Below are 26,304 nucleotides of genomic sequence, written 5' to 3'. Positions count from 1 at the left end.
CCCGCTGGAATCAGGGAAATTGAAAATGCCACAGGAACTCATTAATACGCCATCTCGCCTAATTATGTGTTCCCAGGATATTTCCACCGTGGATGACACACTCCCCGTGTCCTTGCGCAGCTGGATTCTGTGCTTCCTGGGGATCGTGAGCACCCTGTTCATGATCTGCTTGGCCACTCCAGCCTTCATCATCATCGTCATTCCTCTCGGCATAATTTATGTGTCTGTTCAGGTAGGTTTGGAAATGGCTGGGTCTCCTTTCCTCTCGACATATAAAAGCCCCGGCTCCTTCCTGAGAACCTTCTCCTTTGTTTATTGCTAGTCACTCACTCCTCTCCAGCATCTTTGTCATTTACTCCTATATTGATATCCCCAGGAGCCCACAGGCCACTATCTGAAGCTGAAGTATCAGCACCAATTAGTGTGTGGGTCACAGCAGAGCTCACCTTAACTGCAGTCCCACTAGAAGCTTAACTGGGGCATATTTATGTTTAGGTCCAAGACCACTGTGAGGTTGGCTCTGTTCCTCACCAACCTCAGATCTTTCCACCATCCTCTTCCTCTGGGTTTCTCTCATCATTCCACTAGCCAGAGGGGAGGCTGGAGGCTTCTGTCCTATTCAGATGTAGGCTGTGGCCATCAGGGTGAAGAACATTGCTAAGAATCCTGAAACACCAATCATAAAAATATATGCACCCCTATGTTCATAGCAGCACAATAGCCAAGTGTCCATTCATAGGTGAGTGTATAAAAAAGAAGTGGTACATTTTTACCATGGAATACTATGCAGCTGTAAAAAAGAAGGACCCCTTACCCCTTAAGACAGCATGTAGGGCCCTAGCTGGTTTGGCTCAGTGGACAGAGCATCAGCCTGTGGACTGAAGGGTCCCAGGTTTGATTCCAGTCAAGGGCACATGTGCAGGTTGCGGGCTCGATCATCCCCTGTAAGAGGTGTGCAGGAGGCAGCCAATCAATGATTCTCTCTCATCATTAATGTTTTTATCTCTCTCTCCCTTTCCCTTTCTCTCTGAAATCAACAAAAATATATTAAAAAAATAAAAAAGACAGCATGTAGGGACCTGGAGAGCATTATGCTAAGCAAAATAAGCCAGTCACAGAAAGACAAACATCACATGATCTCACTCATATGTGGAATCTAATGGACAAAATAAATTGATGAACAAAATAGATCCAGAGACATTAAAACATGCAACAGACTGACAAATTTCAGAGGGAAGTAGATGGGTGAGAAGATATTAACCAAAGAACTTATATGTGTATACTAGAGGCCTGGTAATGAAATTCGTGCACGGGGCGGGGGGATCCCCTCAGCCCAGCCTTCGCCCTCTCCAATCTGGGACCCCTCGGGGGATATCCAACTCCCTCTCACAATCCAAGACTGCTGGCTCCTAACTGCTTACCTGCCTGCCTGCCTGATTGCCCCGAACCCCTCTGCCTGCTTGTCTGATCACCTCTAACCACCTCTGCCTGCCTGCCTGATCACCCCTAACTGCTCCCCTACTGGCCTGATCACCCCTAATTGCCTCTGCCTCGCCCTGCACCCGGGACCCAGGATTCCCTCCTCTGGCTGGTCGCAGGCGTCCGGGACCCGTGCTTCCCTCCCTCTGGCCAGCTTCAGGCACCCAGGACCAGGGCCTGGCTGGTCCCCATTCCTCTCTCATGAGCTCATTTGTGCCTGGGGAGGGGGTGGGTGCGGGGTGGAGGAAGTCAGTGGGGGCAGAAAAGGGGGACCTCTCTAATACTTTCAACAGTAAAGATACATTTTAAAAAGGGTGAAGAATATTGAGCCATGGTCACAAGGGAAGCGGTGCGGCATATGTGACATGATTGTGTGACTAACTCACTCATTACTTTCGGGGTCCAGATATTTTATGTGGCCACCTCCCGCCAGCTGAGACGTTTGGACTCTGTCACCAGGTCCCCACTCTACTCTTTCTTCAGTGAGACTGTGTCGGGTTTGCCTGTCATCCGTGCGTTTCAGCACCAGCACCGATTTCTAAAACACAGTGAGGAGTTGATTGACACTAACCAGAAATGTGTCTATTCCTGGATTATCTCCAACAGGTGAGGCTTCCCTGGGTATTTACCCAAATGTGTGCTTTGGGGTTCTGCACGTTGGACATTAGCTGCAGGGGAGCAGACATGGCCAATGACATGAAAGTCACTCTCGCCAAGCACGCCTGTTATGTAAGTAGAGAGAAGAAAGCATGAGCTTTGGAGTCAGAGGCTGGGTCCCTGTGCCTGCTCTGCCATTTACTAAGCTAGAGAATGGCCTCCACCTCTCTCAGGGAAGCCTCATTTTTTTTCCCACAATGGCTCGAACACAGCCTATATCACAGGCGTTGGTGCAAGTCAAATGACCTCTGTGAGCACTGTGTGACCCAGGTGCTACCCAAGTGTTGGGTGACCTGGGTGTTCTCTGTTTGCTTCCCTGGGAGTGAATGTGAGATTCTCCACAGGCAGGGCAACTCTTTGTAGGGTGGTGAAAAAAGAAGAAGCTGGAGAGAGGAGAGCTGGGAATTTTCAGGGAAAGCCAATGAAAAGTTCACATCCTGTGGGGTGAATTCCTGAGAAAGGGGAGCATTCTTCACTTCTCCGGCGTCACTGGACCCTGGCAAAAAGTGGTAGGTCCTTGAAGCAAAAAGGTTTTGTAGAGGAAGTGAAAATTCTCGAGTACCTTCCACATTGTCTTGAGATATGAAGGGCAGGTTCATGATCTCAGTATTAGTTGGAACATGGAGAGGTCAGGAATTTGATTGTAAAGATATTTGATTTCTTAGGTACATTTCAAGAAGGAAACAGGCATATAGATCAATCCTATTGGATGCTCATTGTAAATATGCATCATATTTATTTGTACAATGCTAGATTTACTGGTTCAAATTTCTTTAAATACGTTTTATTTGGAAAGGTCAATTTTTTAGAAAATATATTTTTTATTGATTTCAGAGAGGAAGGGGGAGAGAGAGAGAGAGAGAGAGAGAGAGAGAGAGAGAGAAACATTAATGATAAGAGAGGATTGTTGATCAGCTGCCTCCTGCATGCCCCCATCGGGGATCAGGCCCGCAACCCAGGCATGTACCCTGACCGGGAATCAAAATGTGACCTCCTGGTTCACAGGTCAATGCTCAACTACTGAGCCATGCCAGCTGGGCAGAAAAGTCAATTTTTATAAATTATGTCTATGTTTGTCCTATTCGGTTCTCTGCACTTGATCACTCTATGATCAAGTCGCACCTAACCTCTCCCCACCCCACCCCCATCTTCTTCTCTACCTTTTCAAATCATGAAATCAGACAGGATACACTGAGCCCTGCTGTGATGCTACATGTGGATTATCTCTGGCATTATTTTCCTTGCCTAATCAGAAGAAATCACTTGAAACATTTGTTAAAAACACAGGTTCTTGACCCCCATTCTATGCTCCTTGAGTCAGAATCTCTTGGGGAAGAGTCCAAACATTTTTTTGCATGGTTTTGTATATTTTTAACAATTGCACCAGATGATTCTTAGGATTTGGCAAGTTTGGGAGACATTGAACCATAGGATTCCCTTAGTTTAGGAAACTCCTCTAGTATCTTTAAAATGCAATTTATTTTCTAAAATCCAACTTGAAAGACTTTAGGAACACCTGGTATAGTCAAGTCAAAGCACCTGCTAAGAACACCATTCTACCAACCTGAGCCCCCTGAGAATGTTCTAGAAACATCTATGCTGCTAGGTAAGGTAAGAAAGTAGATACCTCTCGGTAACACCCCTCTCTGGTTCTGTTGTCCCACAGGTGGCTTGCAGTTCGTCTGGAGCTGGTTGGGAACCTGATTGTCTTCTTTTCATCCTTGATGATAGTTATTTTCAAAATTAACCTAAGCGGGGAAGTTGTGGGCTTTGTTCTGTCCAATGCACTCAATGTGAGTCTGAAGGTTGGGAGTTTGGTTAAATTAGTGCACTTATTCTTAAGTTGTGTCTAGAGCAGCCGTGGGCAAACTACCGCCCGTTTGAAATGAATAAAACTAAAAAAAAAAAAAAGACAGTACCCTTTTATGTAATGATGTTTACTTTGAATTTATATTAGTTCACACAAACACTCCATCCATGCTTTTGTTCCGGCCCTCCGGTCCAGTTTAAGAACCCATTGTGGCCCTCAAGTCAAAAAGTTTGCCCACACCTGGTCTAGAGTATGCCATGAGGTCCATGCTCTGATTCTTTTCTAGATCCAGAGGCACTAGGGGAGACTGAGGTTCAAACCCTGGCTCCGTCTCTTACTAACTGTGTCACCCATGGACATGCTCTTCATGCTTTCAAAATAGGTTTCAGTGTCATCTGGACATAAATGTTGTTGCCCTTGGGAGTTAAGAAAGCAATTTCATATGATTCAACCGAATAGTTCCTTGTCTCTTTGCCTCTTTGCTTGATTCTAGTCAAAAGAGAGAGAGTAACTTAGTTTCTTTTCCATAATATAGCAGTAACCAGAAAGTCTTTTGAACAAATAACTTCTATGATTGTTTTTCTTAGATCACAGAATAATTGAAGGTAATTCTAATAAAGAACAGAGAGCCCAATAAAACTATCTATTGCATCCCCAGGGTGGCTAGGGGATAAATGTTAAGATATTATTTCCTAGCACCTAAGACAGTGGTTGGCACTACAGTAAATATTCAATAAGTGATACTCATTTAATGAGTCATTGGGCCATCCCTCATGGTATCTCTTTGAACTAATATACCGGAGGTTTGCATAGCTACCAGCACACTCTACTTGGTTCTGTCTTCAGTAGAAGTTAATGAGGCCCAAGGTGGTCACAGCGGGCACCCAAAGGGACCCTGTTGTTCACCAGAATGTCACTCGGTTTGTGCCACTGCTTCTTCCTCCATCGATTTCTAGGCTTAATAACCCAGGAGAGATGGGGCAAGGAATTAGAGAATTTTTGTACTGAACCAAAGCATAAGCATTCAATATCAACAGTTTCATGTGGTTCAGCCTACACAAAGCGGTTAATCTCAGTCCCCATGACCCCGTGCTCTCCTCTCTAACCACCATTCACTCAATAGAAACACCCTAGTTCGAGTCTTTGCCTGAATGAAGCCTGCATATGAGTAATCTACAGATTCCCCAGCCTCTAGACTGGCCTGGATCATGACAACCCTCTTACTGGTGGTTAGATACATCTCTGTAATGGCAGGAAGGCACCTGGAGGTTACTCTGGTAAAGGAGGGTGAGGATCCATGTGGATGTCCCACCTTGAGGGATGGGTTCTCAATGGAGTTGTTGTTAATTGAGAGCAGAGAGAAGCAGCAGCTTTTTGGAAGGCCTTTTCCTACCTTGTGTCTTTTCTTTTTTTAAAACATGTTTTTATTGATTTCAGAGAGGAACAGAGAGGGAGAGAGATAGAAACATCAATGATGAGAGAGAATTATCGATTGGCTGCCTCCTGCACGCCCCACACTGGGGTTCGAGCCTGCAACCTGAACATGTGTCCTGACTGGGAATCAAACCGTGACCTCCTGATTCATAAGCCGACTCTCAACCACTGAGCCACGCTGATCGGGCCCTTGTTTCTTTTCGTATGCTTCCCCATTTGCAGAAGGCCCACCACCCTTCCCACAAAGAACAGTAGGCTTACAGACAGGAGGGCCAAGTGTTGCCCTAACCGGTTTGGCTCAGTGGATAGAGCGACGGCCTGCGGACTGAAGGGTCCCAGGTTCAATTCTAGTCAAGGGCATGTACCTTGGTTGCGGGCACATACCCAGCAGGAGGTGTGCAGGAGGCAGCTGATCGATGTTTCTCTCTCATCAATGTTTCTAACTCTCTATCCCTCTCCCTTCCTCTCTGTAAAAAATCAATAAAATATATTTTTAAAAAAAGAGGGCCAAGGGTTGGTCCCACTCCACCAAAGCCAGCTTCTCTAGCCCCAGTTGTAGCCCAAAGTCAGCCCAGACACCCTTTCATGTGAGCACCACACAGTTGTCCTCCAGCCATTTGATACACTGGTCTCCATTCCCCCCCAAAGAGGTGAACATTGGTACTTACACGCCCCTTGCTCTCTCGTAGAGCTCGGCATAATGCTGGGTGCAAAGTAGGCACTGGATTGACCTTGTGGTTTGACGAGTTACGTTAGTTTCTGAGCCTGAAGTGATCTTTGGTCTTCTGGTTTTTCTGTAGATCACACAAACCTTAAACTGGCTAGTGAGGATGACGTCAGAAGTCGAGACCAACATTGTGGCTGTTGAGCGAATAAATGAGTACATAAATGTGGAAAATGAGGTAAGAGGGCATTAGAGGAACCCAAGGACAAGGCAAAGAAAAAGGTGTGGGTCCCTTGAGAGAGCATCTTCTCCTGGCCTAGAAGATGTGGTGGCTATAAAGGTCCTCCTAAAAGTTTCCCCTTTTCTAACTCAAATGGCCCAATTTCCTGAAACTTAGAATAGGAAATGGTTTGGGGGAAGTCAGGTCTTGGAAGGCACCACGTTGAATGGTGGCTTCACTCTGGAGGTCCACCGAGCAAACCTGTGGGATAGGGTTTCTTTGATTGAATACGGTAGGAACCTCTGGAAGTCCCGGTCTAGTTCAGTCTATTGAATGCAGATGCCCCCGGTGGCTGGGACACGGCTACCTTTCTACTGCTCTGCGACTTGAGTCCCACGGGCGCTGTTCAGCGAGCTGGCTCCATGTAAGGCGCTCCTCCTCCTGTCTCCCTGCCAGGCACCCTGGGTGACTGAGAAGAGGCCTCCAGCAGGTTGGCCCAGCAAAGGGGAGATTCAGTTTAACAACTACCAAGTACGGTACCGGCCTGAGCTGGATCTGGTACTGAAAGGGATCACTTGTGACATCAGGAGCCAGGAGAAGGTAGGTGGAGCTGAAGAAAGGCCTAGATGTGAGTCCTTGTGATGAGAGGACTGTTGGACACGAGGTGGTGACCACTCGGGCTCTGGGCTGTCATCGTTTGGTGGAGTGACAGGATGGGGGCACTTTCTCCTGGGGAAATGTAAGGACACAGTGCCACCACCAGAGGGCAGGATATCCACATGGGATCCATTAGACTTACTGGGCTGTAAGGGCTTTCTGCTCAGTCCTGCCCTGCCCCCTTGCCCGCGCTGCTTCTCCGGTAGCTGAGGAGGGCTCATTTCCTGAAAGGGCTGGGGCGGGCAGAGGAGGTCAGGAAACACATGGCTTGGGGGAAGAACTGGTAAGAACAACAGTGTGGAGGTTCTCCCTGTAGAGAGAACAGCCTAGTTCTCCTTCTGGTTGGCAAAGTCCTGCACCCTCGTTGGGTGTCCTTGTTCTCTGAGGACTTGGGGTCTGATGTAGGGCCAGAAAATATCTGGGGACGAATGCTGAGGTCCAGGTCAGGGTCTAGTTCTCAGCTGATGGCAGGCCCAGTCCTTCCAATAGTAATTGTAGTACAGCTGCTGATGTGTCCATTTCCAACAATCACTGTAGTTCTCAGCAAGCACATTTAGGAGGTGGGATGGAACAGCCCTCTTCTCCTCCTCTCTCCACCCGCCCCAGGCTAAATGTTTATCCACCATGAATTATATGGTGAACTAACTGCAAAGGATCTCTTTACAGATTGGTGTGGTGGGCAGGACAGGAGCTGGGAAGTCGTCCCTGACAAACAGCCTCTTCAGAATCCTAGAGGCTTCCGGTGGCCAGATCATCATTGATGGGGTAGATATCGCTTCCATTGGGCTCCATGACCTCCGAGAGAAACTGACCATCATCCCCCAGGTGAGCTCTAGAACTTACTCTGCCCCACTTGCGGGGGGGGGGGGGGGGGGGGGGGGGATAGGGGAGGGGACAGGTACAGGAAACGTGTGCTTCAGAGAGGGAGGCTTCAGAGAGGGAGGGAGGGAAGAGAGAGAGACACATCAACAATGAGAGAGAATCATTGATTGGCTACCTCCTGCACGCCCCCTACTGGAGATCCAGCCCTCAACCTGGGCATGTGCCCTGGTCTGGAATTGAACCGTGACCCTCTGGTTCATAGGTCGACGGTCAACCACTGAACCACACGACCGGGGCTGTGCATCTTCTTCTTGATGTAGATTCAATTAGCAGTGCCTTTTCTGCAGTCTACCGGGGGCATCTGAGCTAGTTCCCTAAGACACACTGTTTCCAGAACTTACAAAAATAAGTTCTGCGTGTTTTTGCTAATATGCTTGTGTGGCTGCCAGTATCCAGTCAGTAGGTGGCAGCAACACAACAGGAGTCAAAGAAAGCAGATGATTATTTAGCTTTTCTATAGCCCATCACGGTTTGCAAGACCCTTTGCAATCAGCATTAGCAGTTTCGCCACTGAAGCTTGAAACCATTAAGCTTTATATTCCCCATTTGATATGGTTAGCAGATAGGGGAGGGAGTTTGCTGCAGATTTCTGTCAGCAAGCCCACACTCAGTGCATCAGCAAGAAACGCTCCCCCTGGGCTTGCTCTCTGGACCCCACCAAAAAGGACTGCCCTGGGGCCTCTGGGTGGTGTGTGGGTCCTCTGCTCACTCAGCCAGGCTTCGGGGTGGGTTTGGTGTGTCTGCTGTTTGCTCAGTTTCATGCACTCTCTCCTCCAGCCTCTCCAAAGGCCTCATAAATTCTCCCCCCGGGACTGCACCGCCCTCGATCCCTCCCCCTCCACACCATGAGTCTCTATTTGGGGGTGTGGGAGGTTCTTTTTACTTTTTAAAGAGGTGCTGAGGCAATTTTGGAAATTCATAAATGCATCTCAGAATGAAAAGCAAAACAACAAAAAACAAACGAAGGACTCCTCCTACTCCTGTGCTCAGCTCCCCGCTGGCAGCCACTCGAAACCTTCAGTGGGAAACCTTAGAAAATCCTGGCCGCGAACCAGCTTTCCCTGCCAGGCCCGTCCTATCCTGTCTGCTTTCTCCTGGCCACAAGGATGGCTAGTCCTTTCCTGTCATTTGCCCCAGCAGCCCCTTCATCCCTTGACTTGCAGGATCCCATCCTGTTCTCTGGAAGCCTGCGGGTGAATCTAGACCCTTTCAACAGCTACTCAGATGAGGAGGTTTGGAAGGCCCTGGAGCTGGTTCACCTCAAATCCTTTGTGGCCAACCTGCCACTTGGCTTGTCCCACGAGCTGGCAGAGGCTGGTGACAACCTAAGGTAATGCTTCCTAACCCACTTCCCACAGGCACTGAGAGGAGCCAGGGGAAGGACTCCGTTGTTCCTTGAGCCAGAGGTGCCTGGATCCTGGATGGGCACCTCCAGGTCTAGTTCCGAATGGGTAAAGAGAACCGGTTGTGAAAATGACGTGAGAGAATAGGTGTGAAACTCGTGAAAACCTTGGTTGGAATGTTGCCCTCACGAGACATTTCACAAAGTGAGCCTACAGGTCCCCGTGGGGGAGGGTTTGCTCTCAGCTGCTCGCTGCAATCAGGATGGAAGCGGTCCTGACGCCTGGTCCAACCCAGGAAGCCTGATTTCATGGCACGAGGTGTAGACTGGTCGTGGGAGTTCCAAAGGCTCCCCGGGGGTTGCTGTGGGCCTCCCAGTTTGAGCAGCACTGGTCGAAAGGCATGCGGATGACGGGGACTGGCATCCGCAGAGTTTGGGGGGGGACCTGAAACACCTCAAACCAGCAGAGAGACTCAGCTTCCCTGTTCTCCTCACCTCTCCAGAGACTGTCTGTATATGCTGACACTTCATACTTCTGGCCTTCACTATGTCTTCAAGAAGCTGTCCTGGCATTTTCCCTGTGAAAGTTGGGTTTCCCCCACACATACACACTGAAGGCCAGCCCTCAGCCACAGCCCGCTGCTCAGAGGTACTCCTTGCTGCAGTCCCAGGTGCCTTCAGAATGCTGGGCTGGGCATGGACCATTAGCAGGTGTAGCTCAAAGAGAAGGGATGCTCAGTAACTCAATTAGTGCATCAGCAACTCTGGCTTCACCTGTGAACTTGTTAGAAAAGCAGGTTGTTGACCTGAGTCTGCATTTTAGTAAGATCCCCAGCTGATTTTTTGTGTATATTACAGTTTGAGAAACAATGACTAGAGCATTGATTTTTAAAACATTTTATTGAATTTTAGAGAGAGAAGATGGGAGAGGGAGAGAGGGAGAGAAACATCGATGTGAGAAGCATCAATCGGCTGCCTCCTGCACGCCCCCTACTGGGGATAGAGCCTGCAACCTGGGCACGTGCCCTGACTGGCAATTCAACCAGTAACCTTTTGGTGCATGGGATGATGCCCAAGCAATCGAGCCACACTGGCCAGGGCAAGGGCATTAATTCTTTTTGTTGTTAATCCTCACCTGAGGATATTTTTCTATTGATTTTTTTTTTTTTTTTGAGAAAGAGAGAGAGAGAGAAAGGGAGGAGGAGAGACAGAGAGAACATCGATGTGAGAGAGACACATCGATTGGTTTCCTCCCTCCTGTGCCCAGACCCGGGCTGGGGATCCAGCCTGCAACTGAGGTACACACCCTTGGCCAGAATCAAACCCAGGACTTTTCAGTCCACAGGCTGATGGTCTATCCACGGAGCCAAACTGGCTAGGCCAGGGCAAGAGCATTGATTCTTAACCATGATGCAGACTAGAATCACTTAGTAATCTTTAAAAAAATAAAAAGTCCTAACTGGCTTGGTTCAGTGGATAGAGTGTCAGCCCTTGGACTTAAGAGTCCTGGGTTCGATTCTGATCTAGGGCATGTACCTTGGTTGCAGGCTAGATCCCCAGTAGGGAGTGTGCAGATGGCAGCTGATCAATGTTTCTCTCTCATCGATGTTTCTAACTCTCTATCCTTCTCCCTTCCTCTCTGTAAAAATCAATAAAAAAATATATTTTAAAAAAATCTCAATGCCTAGACTGCAGCCCAGACCAGCTGAATCAGGGGCCCAGGTGACACTTGTAAGCTTTGATGTAGAAGGCATCATGTTTGCTTGTCCTCAGCAACAGAGCGAGGCACTAGCAGGACTTAAGTGGGCCTTTAGGCCTGTGAAATAGGCCATTCAAACATTCAGTCAACAAATATACATTGGGCAGCTAGTACATGCAGGCACTGCAGACACAGAGGAAGATGACACAGACACACCCCCGGCCTCCTAGTGCTTACAGCTTCATGGAGAAGACAGGCCTGTCCGAGTAAAGGCCAGGCAGTGAATGCTGCAGACACTGCAGACACATGGAGCCATGTGGGACCCGCTGGCAGGGTGGGGAGGGGTGAGCTTGATACTTTCGGTTTTTAAGAACCATCCTTCTCTATCCACGCTGGGGGACACTTAAATAACATCACCGGTGCCTTGATTTCAGACCTGGTTTGGAGGTGTTGAAACTTAAATTCCTTTGATGAGTGATCAGAGATCGGAGATCCATCAGCTTGGAGAGAGAGACTGCGGAGCCAGAGTGGTGCCTGGGCCTGTGACGTGAAGCCCAGCTGTACCAGGCGGGGGGGGGGGGGGGGGGGGGTTTGGTACAAGTTAAGGAAATTGCAGTTGCCTCTGTTTTTACAGAAAAAAAACTGAAAGTTCATCTTGGGTGACTTCTCATCTCCTGCAGGAAATTTTCTCAGAGAATTACAGAGCTTTTAGTCTAGCCACCCTCTGCTTAATATGCTCCCTAATGGCCACAGCAGGAAAGAGCAATTAGCGAACTACTGAATATTTCCTCCACATCATTTCCCAAAGCTTCTTTATACGACTAAGAGGTCCAGTCTTCATTACCGGCTCTTCGCAAATTAAAGCGATTTGCATTTTACAAGCATATTCGAGTTCCACATACATTGCATCTCACACCAAGACATCATGTTCATTAGAGAGCTACGTCTCTAATCAAGGCAGAAGGCCTTGAACAAATAATTAGCTTTGAGACTAGAATTACACATTAAAATAACGAATGGATTTGCTAAGGCCACTGAGAAATGCCACTGGGGCATTCTGGCGAGATGTCACCTTATCTACTAGTAAATGGCGTCAGGTCAAACACTGCTGAAATGAACTTGGGGCACCCATCTCTTTTTTTGGAATTGTTGTTGGTGTACTGGGACATCCCTGTAGCCAAATGCAAAGCACTATTCCTGAGCTAGTATTTCCCAAACTTGTCAAACATGGAAATCTTACCTGGGGTGCTTATTAAAAATACACGTTCCCTGGCTCCTCCCCATTCTGATTGAGAGGTGTGGGGCCCACAAAAGTGACATTTTAATTAAGTACGTGTGGTGGGCCTTCTAATTGAGTGGGGAAGTTTGGCTGAGGCATTCGGAGGGGATTTAGGAATGTGGCTTTGCAAAGTCTGATCGGCCCCCACATCCCTTCCCAGGTTAGTCCTTGGTCCTGGGGCTAATGCTTGATTTCTACCATTGGCTGCAGCATTGGGCAGAAGCAGCTACTGTGCCTGGCCCGGGCTCTGCTTCGGAAATCCAAGATTCTGATCATGGATGAGGCCACCGCTGCAGTAGATCTAGAGACAGATCAGCTCATCCAGATAACCATCCGAAAGGAGTTCTCCCACTGCACGGCGATCACCATTGCCCACAGGCTGCACACCATCATGGACAGTGACAAGTGAGTGTGTGTGGGGGGTGGGGAAGGGGAGGGCAGAGTTTGATAGACCCGGCTTAACCCTTTGTCAACAGTAATAGCATCAGCCTAGCTGGTGTGGCTCAGTGGTTGAGCATTGACCTAGGAACCAGGAGGTCACACTTCGATTCCCCGTCAGGGCACATCCTCAGGTTGCTGGCTCAATCCCCTGTGTGGGTCCTGCTGGAGGCAGCCAATCAATGATACTCTCCCATCATTGATGTTTCTATGTCTCTCTCCCTTCCTCTGTAAAATCAGTAAAAAAAAAATATATATATATATATATATATTTATTTATTTATTTAAAGTAATAGCATCAGCTGTGAGATTTCTTACAGCAGAAGGATTAACTACCATCATTTTACTGATGAAGAAACAGAGGCTGAGAGATTTCAAGTAATTTGCCCAAAATTATACATCAAGCTAATGAAAAAGCCAACAGGGTTAAGGAAAGTGCCTTGAGGAAAAATGGAAAACTGTGTACAACCATAACCGAGTACAGGGAGGTGGAGGCTCAAGCCATGAGTGGCAGACACTGACCACAGACCTTCCGACTGAAGGTCTCAGCGGCTACCCCTGTAAACAGCTTGTTCCTCTGACGATGACATTCAAAACGGGGAAATGTCAGTCCTCTTAGGCAGTGGGCAGGACAGGCTCCCTTAAACAATGTGTGTCTTTTTTAAAAAAGTGGATGTACATGGACTCAGACGAAGCATATCCTTCCAGCTCAGCATCTGTATGGAATTCATCCGTGTTGCTGCAGATACTGGGGTCCCTTCACCCACTCTGCTTTGTAGCCTGGTCTGAATGATTTTACCGTGACTTAGTGCTGGTTGTTCTTACCAACGCCAAGATTTGAGATGCTGCTTTCTAAGGCTTGCCTTTCCTTCCTCTTTGTTTCAGGGTAATGGTCCTAGACAACGGGAAGATTGTCGAGTTTGGCAGCCCCGAAGAGCTGCTGGCAAAACCTGGCCCCTTTTATTTTATGGCCAAAGAAGCTGGCATTGAGAATGTGAACAGCACCGCCCTCTGACAGCAGGTCCCGTGGCTTAGAGAAGGACTAGAAGGATCATTCCTTATTTAATTTTATTTTGGGGAACTGTACCACACATTGAGGAGTGTGTGTAAAATGTACGTTTTAAAGAAGGATCAGAAGTGCATACCCGTGTACCCACTCCCCAGGTTAAGGAAATGAATATCACCAGCTACGTCAGAATCCTCTGATGGCCCCTTTGCTAGCCTGCTGCCTACCCCCAGAGATACCACTGTCCTGAATCTCATAATAATTATCCCCTCGTTTTCCATTTTAGTTTTATCACTTTGTATGTATCTTTAAACAATGTGTATGTACCTTTTAAGAAACATATGCAACTTTTAAGAAACGTCTGCAAATGGCCTGACTCATACCGCCTGCATTCTTCTATGACTTTTCTTCAATGTTACTTTTGGGATTTAGCCACGTTGATGCCCATTGTGGGGTTAGTTTGTTCTCACTGCCACAGTTTATCCATTTTAATGTTCCTCAGCAGTAGGGTTATTTCTAGGGTGGTGGTTGTTGTTTTTTTCCTGTGATGAATGCTACTATTATAAACATTCTGATATATAATTCCTGACATACATGTGCAAGACTTTTTAGGGTATAATGTAGGAATAGGGAGTATACATGCATATATTAGGTAACTAGAGGCCCAGTGCACAAAATTTGTTAAGGGGGGGGGGGGTGGCGGGGGGGGGGGTGGTCCCTTCAGCCCAGTCTGCACCCTGTCCAATCCGGGACCCCTCAGGGGATGTCCGACTGCCGGTTTAGGAAATAAATTGGCAGTCAGACATTCCTCTCACAATCCGGAACCACTGGCTCCTAACTGCTCATCTGCCTGCCTTCCTGCCTGATTGCCCCTAACTGCCTCCCCTGCCAGCCTGATCACCCCTAACCATCTCTGCCTGCCAGCCTGATTGCCCCTAACTGCTCCCCCCTGCTGGCCTGGTAGCCTCCAACTGCCCCCACCCCCTGCCGGCCTGGTCACCCCTTACTGCCCCCCCTGCTGGCCTGGTCACCCCCAACTGCCCCCCTCTGCTGGCCTGGTCACCGCCAACTGCCCCCCCCACTGGCCTGGTCACCCTCAACTGCCCCCTGTGCCGGCCTGGTTGCCCCTAACCACCCCCCCCCCCCCTGCCGGCCTGGTCACCCTCAACTGCCCCCCTGCCAGCCTGGTTGCCCTCAACTGCCCCCCCCCCCCCATCAGCCTGGTCGCCCCCAACTGCCCCCTGTGCCCCCCTGCCGAGCTGGTCACCCCCAATTGCCCCTTTGCTGGCCTGGCTGCCCCCAACTGCCCCCACTGCCATCCTGGTTGCCCCATGCAGCCTGCTGTTCAGTTGTTTGGGTGTCCCTCACTAACCCCCCTGCCGGCCTTGTTGCCCCACACAGCCTTCCAGCCTGCTGTTCGGTCGTTACTGTTACTGTGACGGCATCCTGGACAATTTGCATATTCCTCTATTATTAGTATAGATGCCAAACTGGCAATGCCAATTTAAAACATTTTGTCAACCTGATGAAAATGAATTGGTACCTCGGTGAGGTTTTAATTTGTATTTCCCTGGTTAATACTGAGGTTTCAATGTGAGGTCTCTGCTGGTTCTCATCCATGGTGCTTTATTTCCTTGTGTGCCTTGTGAGTTTTTACAATGAACTGCTCACTCTCTAGCATTTTCTCTGTGGACATCCTTTGAGGCCTGAGCTGTCACCTGGGAGCATTTCCCAGAACTTCTTTGAATTAAATTCTCCCCTAAGGAGCCTCGAACTCTACTGTCTGTGTGACTTCAGATCACCATCCTGTGCAAGAGCCAGCTGTGGTTCACAAATGTCCAAGGGCAGCTCCTCCCCTGGACCTTCATGGTGGGGTTTATTCCCATCACTCTTAATTTTTCCTTTTCCAATCACATCAGCCACCAGGCCTTCCCAGTTTTGTTTCTCTATCCCCATCACTTCCATCATCATTCAGGTTCTCTTTGCATCTAACCTGGACTGACGGCATAGGTACCCCTACTTCCTCTATTGTTTTTCTCAAACATATCCACCCATGGCTACCAGTGGTCAAACATGCAAAACTGATCCCTTCATTCAATGGCAATCCAGAGTAAAATTAAAATTCCTTATTATGCTATAATGAAGCTCCCTAACATCTGATCCAATCTCATTTCTTCTAACTCTCATATCTCATGTTAAGCTCCAGCAACATTAAAATGGTTTTATTTTCACACACACACACACACACACACACACACACACACACCTTTAACAAAACTTATTTCAGAGAGGAAGGGAGAGGGAGAGATAGAAACATCAATCCTGAGAGAAAATCATTGACTGGCTGCCACCTGCACGCACCATACTGGGGTTCGAGCCCACAACCCGGGCCCTGGCTGGGAATCAAACCATGACCCTCCTGGTCAATAGGTTGATGCTCAACCACTGAGCCACGCTGGCTGGGCCACACACTCACCTTTTGATTCTAGCTTTCTGTTTATCTATCCCTTCTGCTTGGAATACCCTGGTTACCTTTAATTAAGACTCAACTAAGAGGTCATCTTCTCCAAAGAGCCTTCCCTGACTCTCTCCTCTTACACCTCCAAGCCAGCGTCAGTGCTGTAGTAGATTTTCAATCTTTACGGCAGGTTAGCATCTGAACCTCAGTTCTATGCTTGGGAACTTCCCCAACTAAAGATTCTTGGTGGGAGATCAGGGTGCAGTCATGTGACTAGGTTCCATTAGTCAGATATGCCAGTGCCAGATTTTGATTCAGATGCTGGTGACACGAGGCAGGGAAATCTGTTCTGGGAAAGATGATGGCAGTTGTGACAGTCAGAGCAATTGTCCAGCGGTAGCAGGTGGTGGTTCCAGCAGGAGGGCCCAGTGATACTGTAGTGGGATGCTGAGCACCACAGCTGGATGTCTTACTCTCCCAGAATCAGTGAGCTACCTGCTATCATTTGAGAACGTCCTTTCTGCTTAAGTTCCCCGGCTAACTTGCTATTACTGTATTTATTACTTTGTCTGATAATTCTCTGTTTGGGTCTCCCTCACTAAGCTGTGAGCCTCTCTGTGGAGAGCAGCTACAGTGTTGGGACAGGTTCAAGCCTCGGACTCATGAGAGAGCACAGTCCTCTCATTGCCACGTGCAAGTTCCAGCTGGGAAGGCAAAGCCCTCCCAGTACAATTAGAGCCAACAACTGTAGTTGTCAGCTTGAACCTATGGTCCAAACACGTGGCCCCAGGTGTCTGGGTGATGTGGGCTTGATAGAGTTCAGGTGCATATAATTGAGTAGGATCAAAACCCACAAGAATGTTGTAAACATCTTGACCACGCTCTTACTTTGCCTCATGGAATCTGGCTATAAAATAAAGACATGGCTTGTAGTCTGTGGCACTGTCACTAGCTCTCCATCAGAGAAGACAGCGTCCCACCCAGATCCAGCTTTCATTCTCTTGTCTGTCTTTTCTCAATCCTTCACCACCCCCTCTCAAGGTCACCGAACCTGGCTGCACCGCACATAAGGTGCCCTGGGGCTGGGTATGCCATGGCTGTGCCGGCTCGCCACACTCTTGAAAGTAGGAATATTTTCTTACTCGTTTTTTTCTATCTTCAGTGGCTTGAATATAGCAAGTACACACATATTTTTGAATGTCCAAAAAAGTCTTTTTAAAATTCAATGGGGAAAATGTTTGCCAAGAATGCAGCAATAGAGTTGAACAAAATAAAGTAGCTTCACAGTGACACATTGGTACAAACAGGGAGAATAAATGTGCCAATCAGACCTCAATGGTTTTGCAGGTTAGATTCATATAAGTGCCTTTTGAAATACCCTCTGCAGAAATTTGCTTCTTGTAGGTAATAGAATACATTTCATCACACATGCACACTGATGTCTTTATGTAAAATTAGCAAACAATATTGTACAAACACCGACATTTAAATCTCTAAACTTCTGCAATTTAGATTTAGTTAGCAAAGACCACATTCAACTATAAGCATGAATTTAGACTTCTACATAGATTAGGCACTAAACTGCTTTTTAAAAGGCTTCATACTATTTGAAGGTACAAGTAAACGATTGTAAAAATGCATAAATTCATTAGAAGCACTCCATTTTCATAGGATTCCTTTTTAACTTTATATGCAAATAATTGGTTATGCTGTAGAATTTAACTGTTACAGTGTGAAAATCAACTAATTAGAAAAATAGAAAAAAATTTTAATGAGTACATGTAAGGCAGTGTTTCTTTTAGGTAAAATAAGCATAAACATAAGAGTTGCAGGAAGAAAAGAAAAATGACATAAGACTAGTTTGGTTCTTACTGAATTTTGAAAATGGACTAATACAGAGCCCCTTTCTCAACTCTAACAAGGCCTTGGTCACCATATTGATTGGACAGTCGCCTTGGTCCTTGCCATCACAGCCATTGGCTGTTCTGTACTGGGAAGGACGGGCTCTGTGGCAGCAGCAGCCGTTGGGACATTTACCTGCTGCTTACGCCCATAGCTACTTGTTCTCTCTGGGCAACAACTTTGTTGGTATCTCTCTGTAGAGATAGTCAAATGCACTGGTTGTACCTCTAGACACAGACGTCTCTCTCTGTACGTGGTGCTAACACCCTCGCCTGCTAGCTCCTTTGTTAGTTAGCCCCCATGTGCTGCTCACTTGTGATCTGGTTTGCCAGGGTTTGCATCATAGAGATACCTCCTAGTCTTATAAATATTTGCCTGATACATTTATTAGTTAATCAATTATACATTTATTTTTATTTACATTTATCTTAAACCAATTATACTTTGGCAGGCTTTTCATTTTTCTTTGTCAAAAGGTTTAATTTTTCTGCATATTTGACCTTAGTGTTAATGGTTGACAAGAATCTTTACGTTTTAGCTGGACCTGGAGTAGGGATATGGCTCAATGGCCAAATCTACTGTTTTTGTCAATAAAGTTTTTGGAACACAGTCATGCTCACTTGTTTCTGTATTATCTATGCCTGCTTTAGTGTTACAGTGGCAGAGTTGAGCAGTGGTGACAGACTGAATGGCCTGCAAAGTCTAAAATATGTACCATATCATTGGCCTCTCTCTCTCTCTCTCTCTCTCTCTCTCTCTCTATATATATATATATATATATACTAGTGGCCCAGTGCATGAATTCGTGCACATTGAAAGGGAATTAATTAGAAGAAATATTTTAATATCACTATTTGCCCTTTCTCTATAAGTGTCAGATATTAAAGAAAATTAGAAAAATGTATATGAAAGTAATATATAAATTTATTAATAGATAAACAATAACATGATATAACAACAAACACATGATATAAAAACAACAAAAACATGATATAAAAACAACATTGATACAATGACTGATAAATTGATTAAACTTATTCTAATATCTCCCTGTATACCACATTAAGAGTAAAAACATTTTCACAGTGCTTGACTAATTTCCCTTGGGATGGGGCTCCCGCCGCTCTGCTGTCTGGGTCCTGGGTGTGGGTGAATGGGATTCCTGGATGTCATGCTGCTGACAGCAAGCTGACCAATGGCCGATTCCCCGAGGACCGATTCTGCTGGGTGGCAAGGCTAGCATGGGCTTGGGGTGAGGCCAGCATGGGCTTGGGGCACTGGCTGTTTGCAGGCCGGCCATACCCCCGATCGGGGTGCATGTCTCTGCTGGGGCCACGGTGTTCTAGTCTCTGGACCTCCTGGTGACCGGTTGTTTGGTCGTTCCACATTATGGCATCATGGTCACAGGCCTTTTATTAGTATAGATAATTTTTATTGATTTCAGAGAAGAAGGGAGAGTAGAGAGAGAAACATCAATGACGACAGAGAATCATTGATCAGCTGCCCCCTGCATGCCCCCTACCGGGGATCAAGCTGGCAACCCTGGGCATGTGCCCTTGACTGGAATCAAACCTGGGACCCTTCAGTCCACAGGCTGACGCTCTATCCACTGAGCCAAACCACCGAGAGCTCACCTGGCCTCTTAGAGAAAAGGTTTGCTGATCCCTGACTCCAGAAACACGGGTATAGTACGGAGTGGGTTGTTTCCGTTCTCAAAAAGACAAAGGGCCTAAAAAATGTCATAACTTCACTCCTGTGGTAAAGAAAATGGCCCCCAAAGATGTCCACCTCCTAATCCTCAAAACCCGGGGCAAAAGGGGCTTTGCTGCTGTGACTGAGGACGCTGTGATGGGGGATCATCCCGCTGGGCCCCACGCAATCACCAGGATCCTTATGAGTCAGGACGGTCAGAGTCAGAATGAAGAGGATGTGATGAGAAAGATTGGAAGATGCTAGGCTGCTGGCTTTGAAGATGGAGGGAGAGGCCATAAGCGGAGGCTTACAGGCAGCTTCTAGAACAGTGATGGCGAACCTTTTGAGCAAGGCGTGTCAGTATTTTGAAAAACCCTAACTTAACTCTGGTGCCGTGTCACACATAGAAATTTTTTGATATTTGCAACCATAGTAAAACAAAGACTTATATTTTTGATATTTATTTTATATATTTAAATGCCATTTAACAAAGAAAAATCAACCAAAAGAATGAGTTCGCGTGTTACCTCTGACACGCGTGTCATAGGTTTGCCATCATTGTTCTAGAAGCTGGAAAAGGAGATAGATTCCCCCCTGGAGCCTGCAGAAAGAACACCCTGCTGACACCTTGACTTTTGCCCAGTGAAATAGACTTTGAACTTCTGACCTAGAACTGTAAGATAATAAACTTGTGTTGTTTTAGGCCACAAATTTGTGGTAATTTGTTACAATAGCAATAGGAAACTAATACAATACCATAAGCCCAAATAGCTCTGGTAAAATCGCTAATATTCTCCTACTGCAGTCAGTGTGACAATTGACTGATCTTCACTGAATCGCACTGTCCTGTGACTCTGTCGAGGGTCACACCATCTTTTAAGCCCAGTAAAGTGGGTTTCAGTGCTGACTGCTGTCGCCCTTCTGTCAAATTGCAAAGGTCTTACTCAGTGTGGCCATATTTGCAGGCAATCTGTTTTTAATCTCATCTGAGAGGCTGCAGGAAGGCCCCTGGTTAAATGAGTCATGGTGATACCTACGCCTGGAGGAGGCTGTGACAGGTCCGGAGTCTCGCAGTCAGCTTCCCCGGTGTCCTGGGATGCCTGGTGGCACAGGCAGTGCTTCGTGGGTGGTCCTGCTGAGGCAGCTGCGGGGTCCCAGTGTGCCTGCTGCTTCCAATGATTCCTTCCTGAATGAACACACGGCTGCTGCCCTCGTCAGAGTGCTCCCTCCCTCCCACCACCACACCATCAGAACTTACTCTGGGGAAGCACAAAGTCCTCCCCTTTCTCCTTGAGGCTCAGCTCTGAGTGGTGGTAAGAAATGGACAGCCCTATGTAGCTTGCAAAGTCTGCAGTTTGTTGTGTAAAACTCCCTTCTTGATGCCTGCAGATCACTAATATTGATCTTCATTAACAATTGCAAGAAACTTCCAGGGGCTCAGTGAAATAAACCAAGGTGCAGATCGGAGATTATCCTATGAACCAGGAGGTCACGGTTCGATTCCCGGTCAGAGCACATGCTGGGTTACAGGCTCAGTCCTCAGTGTGGGGAGTGCAGAAGGCAGCAGATCAATGATTCTCTCATCATTGATGTTTCTATCTCTCTCTCCCTCTCCCTTTCTCTCTGAAATCAATAAAAAAAAATTTTTTTTAAACCATCACTACTGCATACTAATAGATGAGAGAATTAAAGGCCTGGGTAGTGTTTGGTGACTAGAGGCATTAGAATGCTGTATGTAGATCTCAAGTTTTCTTAGTCCTCAGCCTAAGATTCTGCAAGTGAAACAGAATTCGGAGCACAGTGCTGTTTTTCTGGGGCCTGTGTATATTCCCAGCCCTGAAACAAAACCCATATAAGCAGTCTCAGCTTCGCAATTAATTAAAACAGGGTGACACAAAACTCAATCCTTATTAAAACCATGTCCTTCTAGAGCTCACAGTGCATAAAAATGTGCAGACATCATCTTGTTTAAGTCTTGCAGTAATCTCGAGAGGCCAGACAGAAATCTACACTTTACAGATGACCATAGATTTCCCCTAACCCCCACCCTGTTCTCCTAGGACTCTTGAATGAAAACACATCTGACGAGCTACTCCCAGACAGGAAAGGAAGAAGATTCATGAGAGGAAGTAAGCAGGCAAACCGGATTTGGAAATTTGCTTCAATAACATTTCCTTCTGTTGTATCTGAAACATCTGACACCCTTTTCCTTCCTTGGTTTTCGCTAACTCCTACTTTTCTGATAGAAAGTTCCATTTAAAAAAATTGCCTGAATAGATGCTTCTCAAACTTTAATACACACAAACCACCTGGGACCTTGCTCAGTAGGTGCGGCCTGCATTCCTGCAAGCCCCCAGCTCCCTGTGATGGTGCTTTAAAACAAAATGCATTTTCTCATACACTTGCTTCCATCCCACGGACCTCCCTCTTGCCAGTGAGTCCATCATTTCTTCCATTTCATATTCTTTAAAGGAGGCTGCTTTTTTCCATTCTCAAGCCACTTTCTGCTCAAATCAGTTACCTTTCCCCAATTATTAAATTTTCTTGCCCTCCAAATCACCCTGCTGCCATTTAGCTTTCTTAAAACAGCCAAGCCACTGAAGAAGCAACAGGAGTGTATTACCACTCATCAAATCTAAATTCCTTGACTTGGACCTCAAGGCTCTCCAATTTGTTTACTACCTGTCAGGCGATGTTCTAACATTTTCCATGCACTAATTCATTCCATCTTTCCAACAACTTCATGAAATGGATAGTAGTACTATCGTTACTTTAGTTTTTATATTTTTAAATATTTTTTACTAGAGGCCCGGTGCACGAAATTCATGCACTGGGGGTGGGGGGAGGAACCCTCAGCCTGGCCTGTGCCCCCTTGCAGTCTGGGAGCCCTTTGGGGGATGTCCGACTGATGGCTTAGGCCCGCTCCCTCTGGAGAGTGGGCCTAAGTTGGTAGTCAGACATCCTTAGCGCTGCCACGGAGGTGGGAGAGGTTCCCGCCACCGTGGCTGCGCTCACCAGTCGTGAGCTGGGCTTCTGGCTGAGCAGCACTCCCTCTGTGGGAGTGTACTGACCACCAGGGGGCAGCTCCTGTGTTGCGTGTCTGTTCCCTGGTGGTCACTGCACGTCATAGCAACTGGTTGTTCTGTCATTCGGTCGATTTGCATATTATCCTTTTATTATATGGGATTGTTTTTTTAGAGAGGATGGGAGAGAACATTGATGATAAACATCGATCGGTTGCCTCCTGCACGCCTCCTACTGGGGATCAAGCCCGCAACCCGGGCATGTGCCCTGACCGGGAATCGAACCAGCAGCCTCTTGGTGCATGGAGCAACACTCAATCTGCTGAGCCATGCCAGTTGGCTACTACCGTTACTTTAGATGAGGAAACTGAAGCAGGGGTTAGAAAGTTGTCAAGGTCACAAAGCTCTTAAGTGTCTGAAGTCAGACAGTCTGGCTCCAGAATGAGGTGTAAAGACTCAGCTTGAGAGCCTGAGGCCCAACGTTAAATTCAGGATCCATTGGAAACTTGATGTGAGCACGTCACAATGTGGATGGACCCCATTTTCCTAATCCATAAAATGAAAGAGTTGACCTATATGTTTCTCTCCCATGGAGACTCCCTATTCAACCATGATTTCTGTCCCTTAACAGTATCATGCGATTGCTTCAGTCACCCACACGTCCTCAATCCTGCCTCTGCCAGTGCTCCTGCTGTGTCTCCCCATCCCACCCCCAAGCTTGCCCAACCTACTGCCATATGGCTTGGTTAAGCTCTAATGCATTAGTTTCCACATCCATGATATCAGGAAAATACTAACCTCTTAGGAATTCCAGATCAGAGAATTCAGCTCCTCTGTTCTGCCAGGATCCTATATAATAAAAGCCTAATATGCCAAGCGTCCGACCATTTGGCCAGTCACTATGACTCACACTGACCACCAGGGGGCAGGCACTCCGACCAGTAGGTTAGCTTGCTGCTGGGGTCAGGCTGATTGGGAGGGACTGGGCAAGATGGGCCAGACACGCCCTGGTGCCCTCCCATGGTTCCTCCCCAGCCCCGATCTTGTACTGGTGGGGTCCTCGGCCTGGCCTGCACACTCTTGCAATCCGGGAACCCTCGGGGGATGCTGGAGAGCTGGTTTCAGCCCAATCCCTGCAGGCCAGGCCAAGGGACCCCACCGGTGCATGAATCCATGTACCAGGCCTCTAGTTTTATAATAAAATGCCTTAAAACAGTGGTTCTCAACCTGTGGGTCGCAACCCCTTTGGGAGTCAAATGACCCTTTCACAGGGGTCGCCTAAGACCATCGGAAAACACATATTACATATTGTTTTTGTGATTAATCACTATGCTTTAATTATGTTCAATTTGTAACAATGAAATTGGGGGTCACCACAACATGAGGAACTGTATTAAAGGGTCGAGACATTAGGAAGGTTGAGGACCACTGCCTTAAAATAAGGAAACAATCACCTGCAGCATGGACATCTCCTGCGTGTACAGTAATTCCACTGATATTACATTTGACAAATACATTTTGATTTGAATTTCTTGTTAGTCCTGCCCATCTCCTGGAATTTGGGCATCAGTTAATTGTCAGAAAGGTACCCTCAGAAACCCAAGAGGAAAGTTCAGGCTAAATGTGGAGGGAAATCAAGAAAACATACTCATGGTCCTTAGAAACGCTTTTATTTATAAAATAACTACTCCAATAGAAACATCTCTAAATATAAACTATTCACAAGAAGCTCACGCTGCTGCCTTCTGACCGACCCGCATGCGCCTGGGCTCAGGAGCCCAGTGTCTCCCAATTCATCAGGAGGGTTCGGCCCAAGGTGCACTTGGTGGAATAGGGGCTGTAAGACTGTTCTTAATTCCCTTTGTAAGTCAAATTCATAGTTTTCTGTTCCAAGGTAGGCTTCACATGGGGGCAGACCTTAAGTAAGAGCCCTGCTCAAATAGAACGTTCCGGGGAGAGTCGTCAGGTGAGGGTTAGCAAACACCTTCCTGAGGCCGGAGAAAGGGGCAACCAGGCACTTTAGAATCTTTTTGGCTTAGACTGTGATCTCTGAAACATGGAGGTTAGAGTAAAACAGAAAACGCTATTTCTAAGTCTCAGATAAGCTAGTTTCAGGACTGAGGATCCTAATTCAAATAGGACACGTGTTAGGCCAGCAGGTGTGGCTCAGTGGCTGAGCGTCCACCCATGAATCAGGAGGTCACGGTTCTATTCCCGTCGGGGCACATGCCCAGGTTGTGAGTTGGATCCCGAATAGGGGGCATGCAGGAGGCAGCCAATCAATGATTCTTTCTCATCATTGAGGTTTCTCTCTCTCTTTCCCTCTTCCTTCCTCTCTGAAATCAATAAAAACATTAAAAAAAAAAAAAAAAAGACATGTGTTAGTTTTCTGCATCTGTGGACAGCACTGAGTTGGATGAAGGAGAAAGGTATCCCGTCTTCCAACAGGCTGGGCTGGTTTTGGCTCATTGCAGAGTGAATCCTCTTAACGAAATGGCTGGAACTCTGATCCTATTCTCCTTGGAAAAATCTATCAGTTATGGGTTGCAGAGCGAGAGCCTGGGGAGATCACACAGTGATTGTATAAAGTAGACATAGCTCTCAGAACGGTGTAGATGACTGCACCTATAAGAAATGAGAACCTTCAGATAAAGGTCGAAGGAAAATAAGGACACTAAACGCTCTTCAGAAGGAGAAAGAAAGCAGTCAAATGTTGCATAACTAATCAGTGAACTAAGAAAAAGATTACACACGCTAGTGTTTTAAGGACTTTTAGAAATTGGGGTGGGCACAGAGGTGTGAACGTGTGCTAAACACGAAGCTTTGAAACACCAGAATTGATACAATCTCAGCAAACTCCTTGCCACAGGCAGAGGCACAGCCTAAAAGGGCTTCCGGAGAATTCTTTTCATCCAAGTCGATTTCTGTCAGGTGATCGTGGAGCGTGGTACAACCAATGCCAACATCTTCCAATGCTATTGCATAGCTCCCAGCATACACAAGATACAGTCTTCTGCTTGGAAATTTCTCATTTCCATAGGCTGACTCAGGGCTTGCCGCTCTTCTCGTGGTCATGGAATTATTTTCAAGCCCCAGGGTTCATGGCAAATTCTAGTAAGCATCAAGGTTGCGAAACCAATGGAGGAGAACAAGTGGTATCTTGTGCCCCTGTGGTATGGTTGAGCATTGGGGACAGGGCCTGTGCCTCCCGAGCGGTGCCCCTCAGGGGACCACCAGAACCTCCAGCAGGAAGCGAGGGCAGCAAGGCTGAGTGGGAAGCAGAACAGGTTCAGGTGTACTCAGCTTTGCGAATATAATTGGATGGAACATAGCCCTTCTTCCCATTAACTTCGGCTAACCACCATTCTGTATTTCCTGTAACATCTTTAAAGTCCAGGATCTTGAGTCTCTGATTGGCTGACACACTCAGCTCATTTGGGTTCCGTGCCTTGAAGGTATAGACCGCAAAATAGACCTGTGTGGGGGAGAAAAGCTGAGTTAGGCAATGGAAACTGCCTGGAAGTTCATTGTTCATCAGAACTTCCTGCAGTGAGGCGGACGGTCTGTACCTGCACCGTCAATAAGGCAGCCCACAGCCACATGTGGCCCCTGAGCACTTAAATGCGGCCAGTAAGACAGAGAAACTCACTTCTTAAAGTCTT

The 26,304-nt window shown here is 47.1% G+C and overlaps 2 protein-coding genes across 4 annotated transcripts in view; one reads left to right on the top strand and one right to left on the bottom strand.

The window, feature by feature from the left end:
* ABCC2 (ATP binding cassette subfamily C member 2) overlaps positions 1-13,943 on the top strand; it is a 70,122-nt gene extending 56,179 nt beyond the window's left edge. The window contains exons 25-33 of the mRNA XM_070432539.1: positions 77-232; positions 1,886-2,085; positions 3,803-3,929; positions 6,181-6,282; positions 6,721-6,864; positions 7,588-7,746; positions 8,967-9,133; positions 12,334-12,528; positions 13,447-13,943. Of these exons, the coding sequence (XP_070288640.1) occupies positions 77-232; positions 1,886-2,085; positions 3,803-3,929; positions 6,181-6,282; positions 6,721-6,864; positions 7,588-7,746; positions 8,967-9,133; positions 12,334-12,528; positions 13,447-13,576 (1,380 nt within the window). The 3' untranslated portion in view covers positions 13,577-13,943. The remainder of the gene's footprint in view (positions 1-76; positions 233-1,885; positions 2,086-3,802; positions 3,930-6,180; positions 6,283-6,720; positions 6,865-7,587; positions 7,747-8,966; positions 9,134-12,333; positions 12,529-13,446) is intronic.
* Positions 13,944-24,295: 10,352 nt separating this feature from the next.
* The window catches only part of DNMBP (dynamin binding protein), a 91,398-nt gene continuing 89,389 nt past the window's right edge, over positions 24,296-26,304 (bottom strand). For all 3 annotated transcript variants that reach the window (XM_070432535.1, XM_070432536.1, XM_070432537.1), the window contains one exon: positions 24,296-26,117. In XM_070432535.1, the coding sequence (XP_070288636.1) occupies positions 25,932-26,117 (186 nt within the window). In that variant the 3' untranslated portion in view covers positions 24,296-25,931. The remainder of the gene's footprint in view (positions 26,118-26,304) is intronic.

This window comes from Myotis yumanensis, unplaced genomic scaffold (assembly GCF_028538775.1).
Source record: "Myotis yumanensis isolate MYYU_CA2020_CCGP unplaced genomic scaffold, mMyoYum1.0.hap1 SCAF_13, whole genome shotgun sequence".
Lineage (NCBI taxonomy): Eukaryota > Metazoa > Chordata > Mammalia > Chiroptera > Vespertilionidae > Myotis > Myotis yumanensis.
The sequence above is the reverse complement of the archived record's forward strand: the minus strand, read 5'-3'. Positions and strand labels throughout refer to the sequence as shown.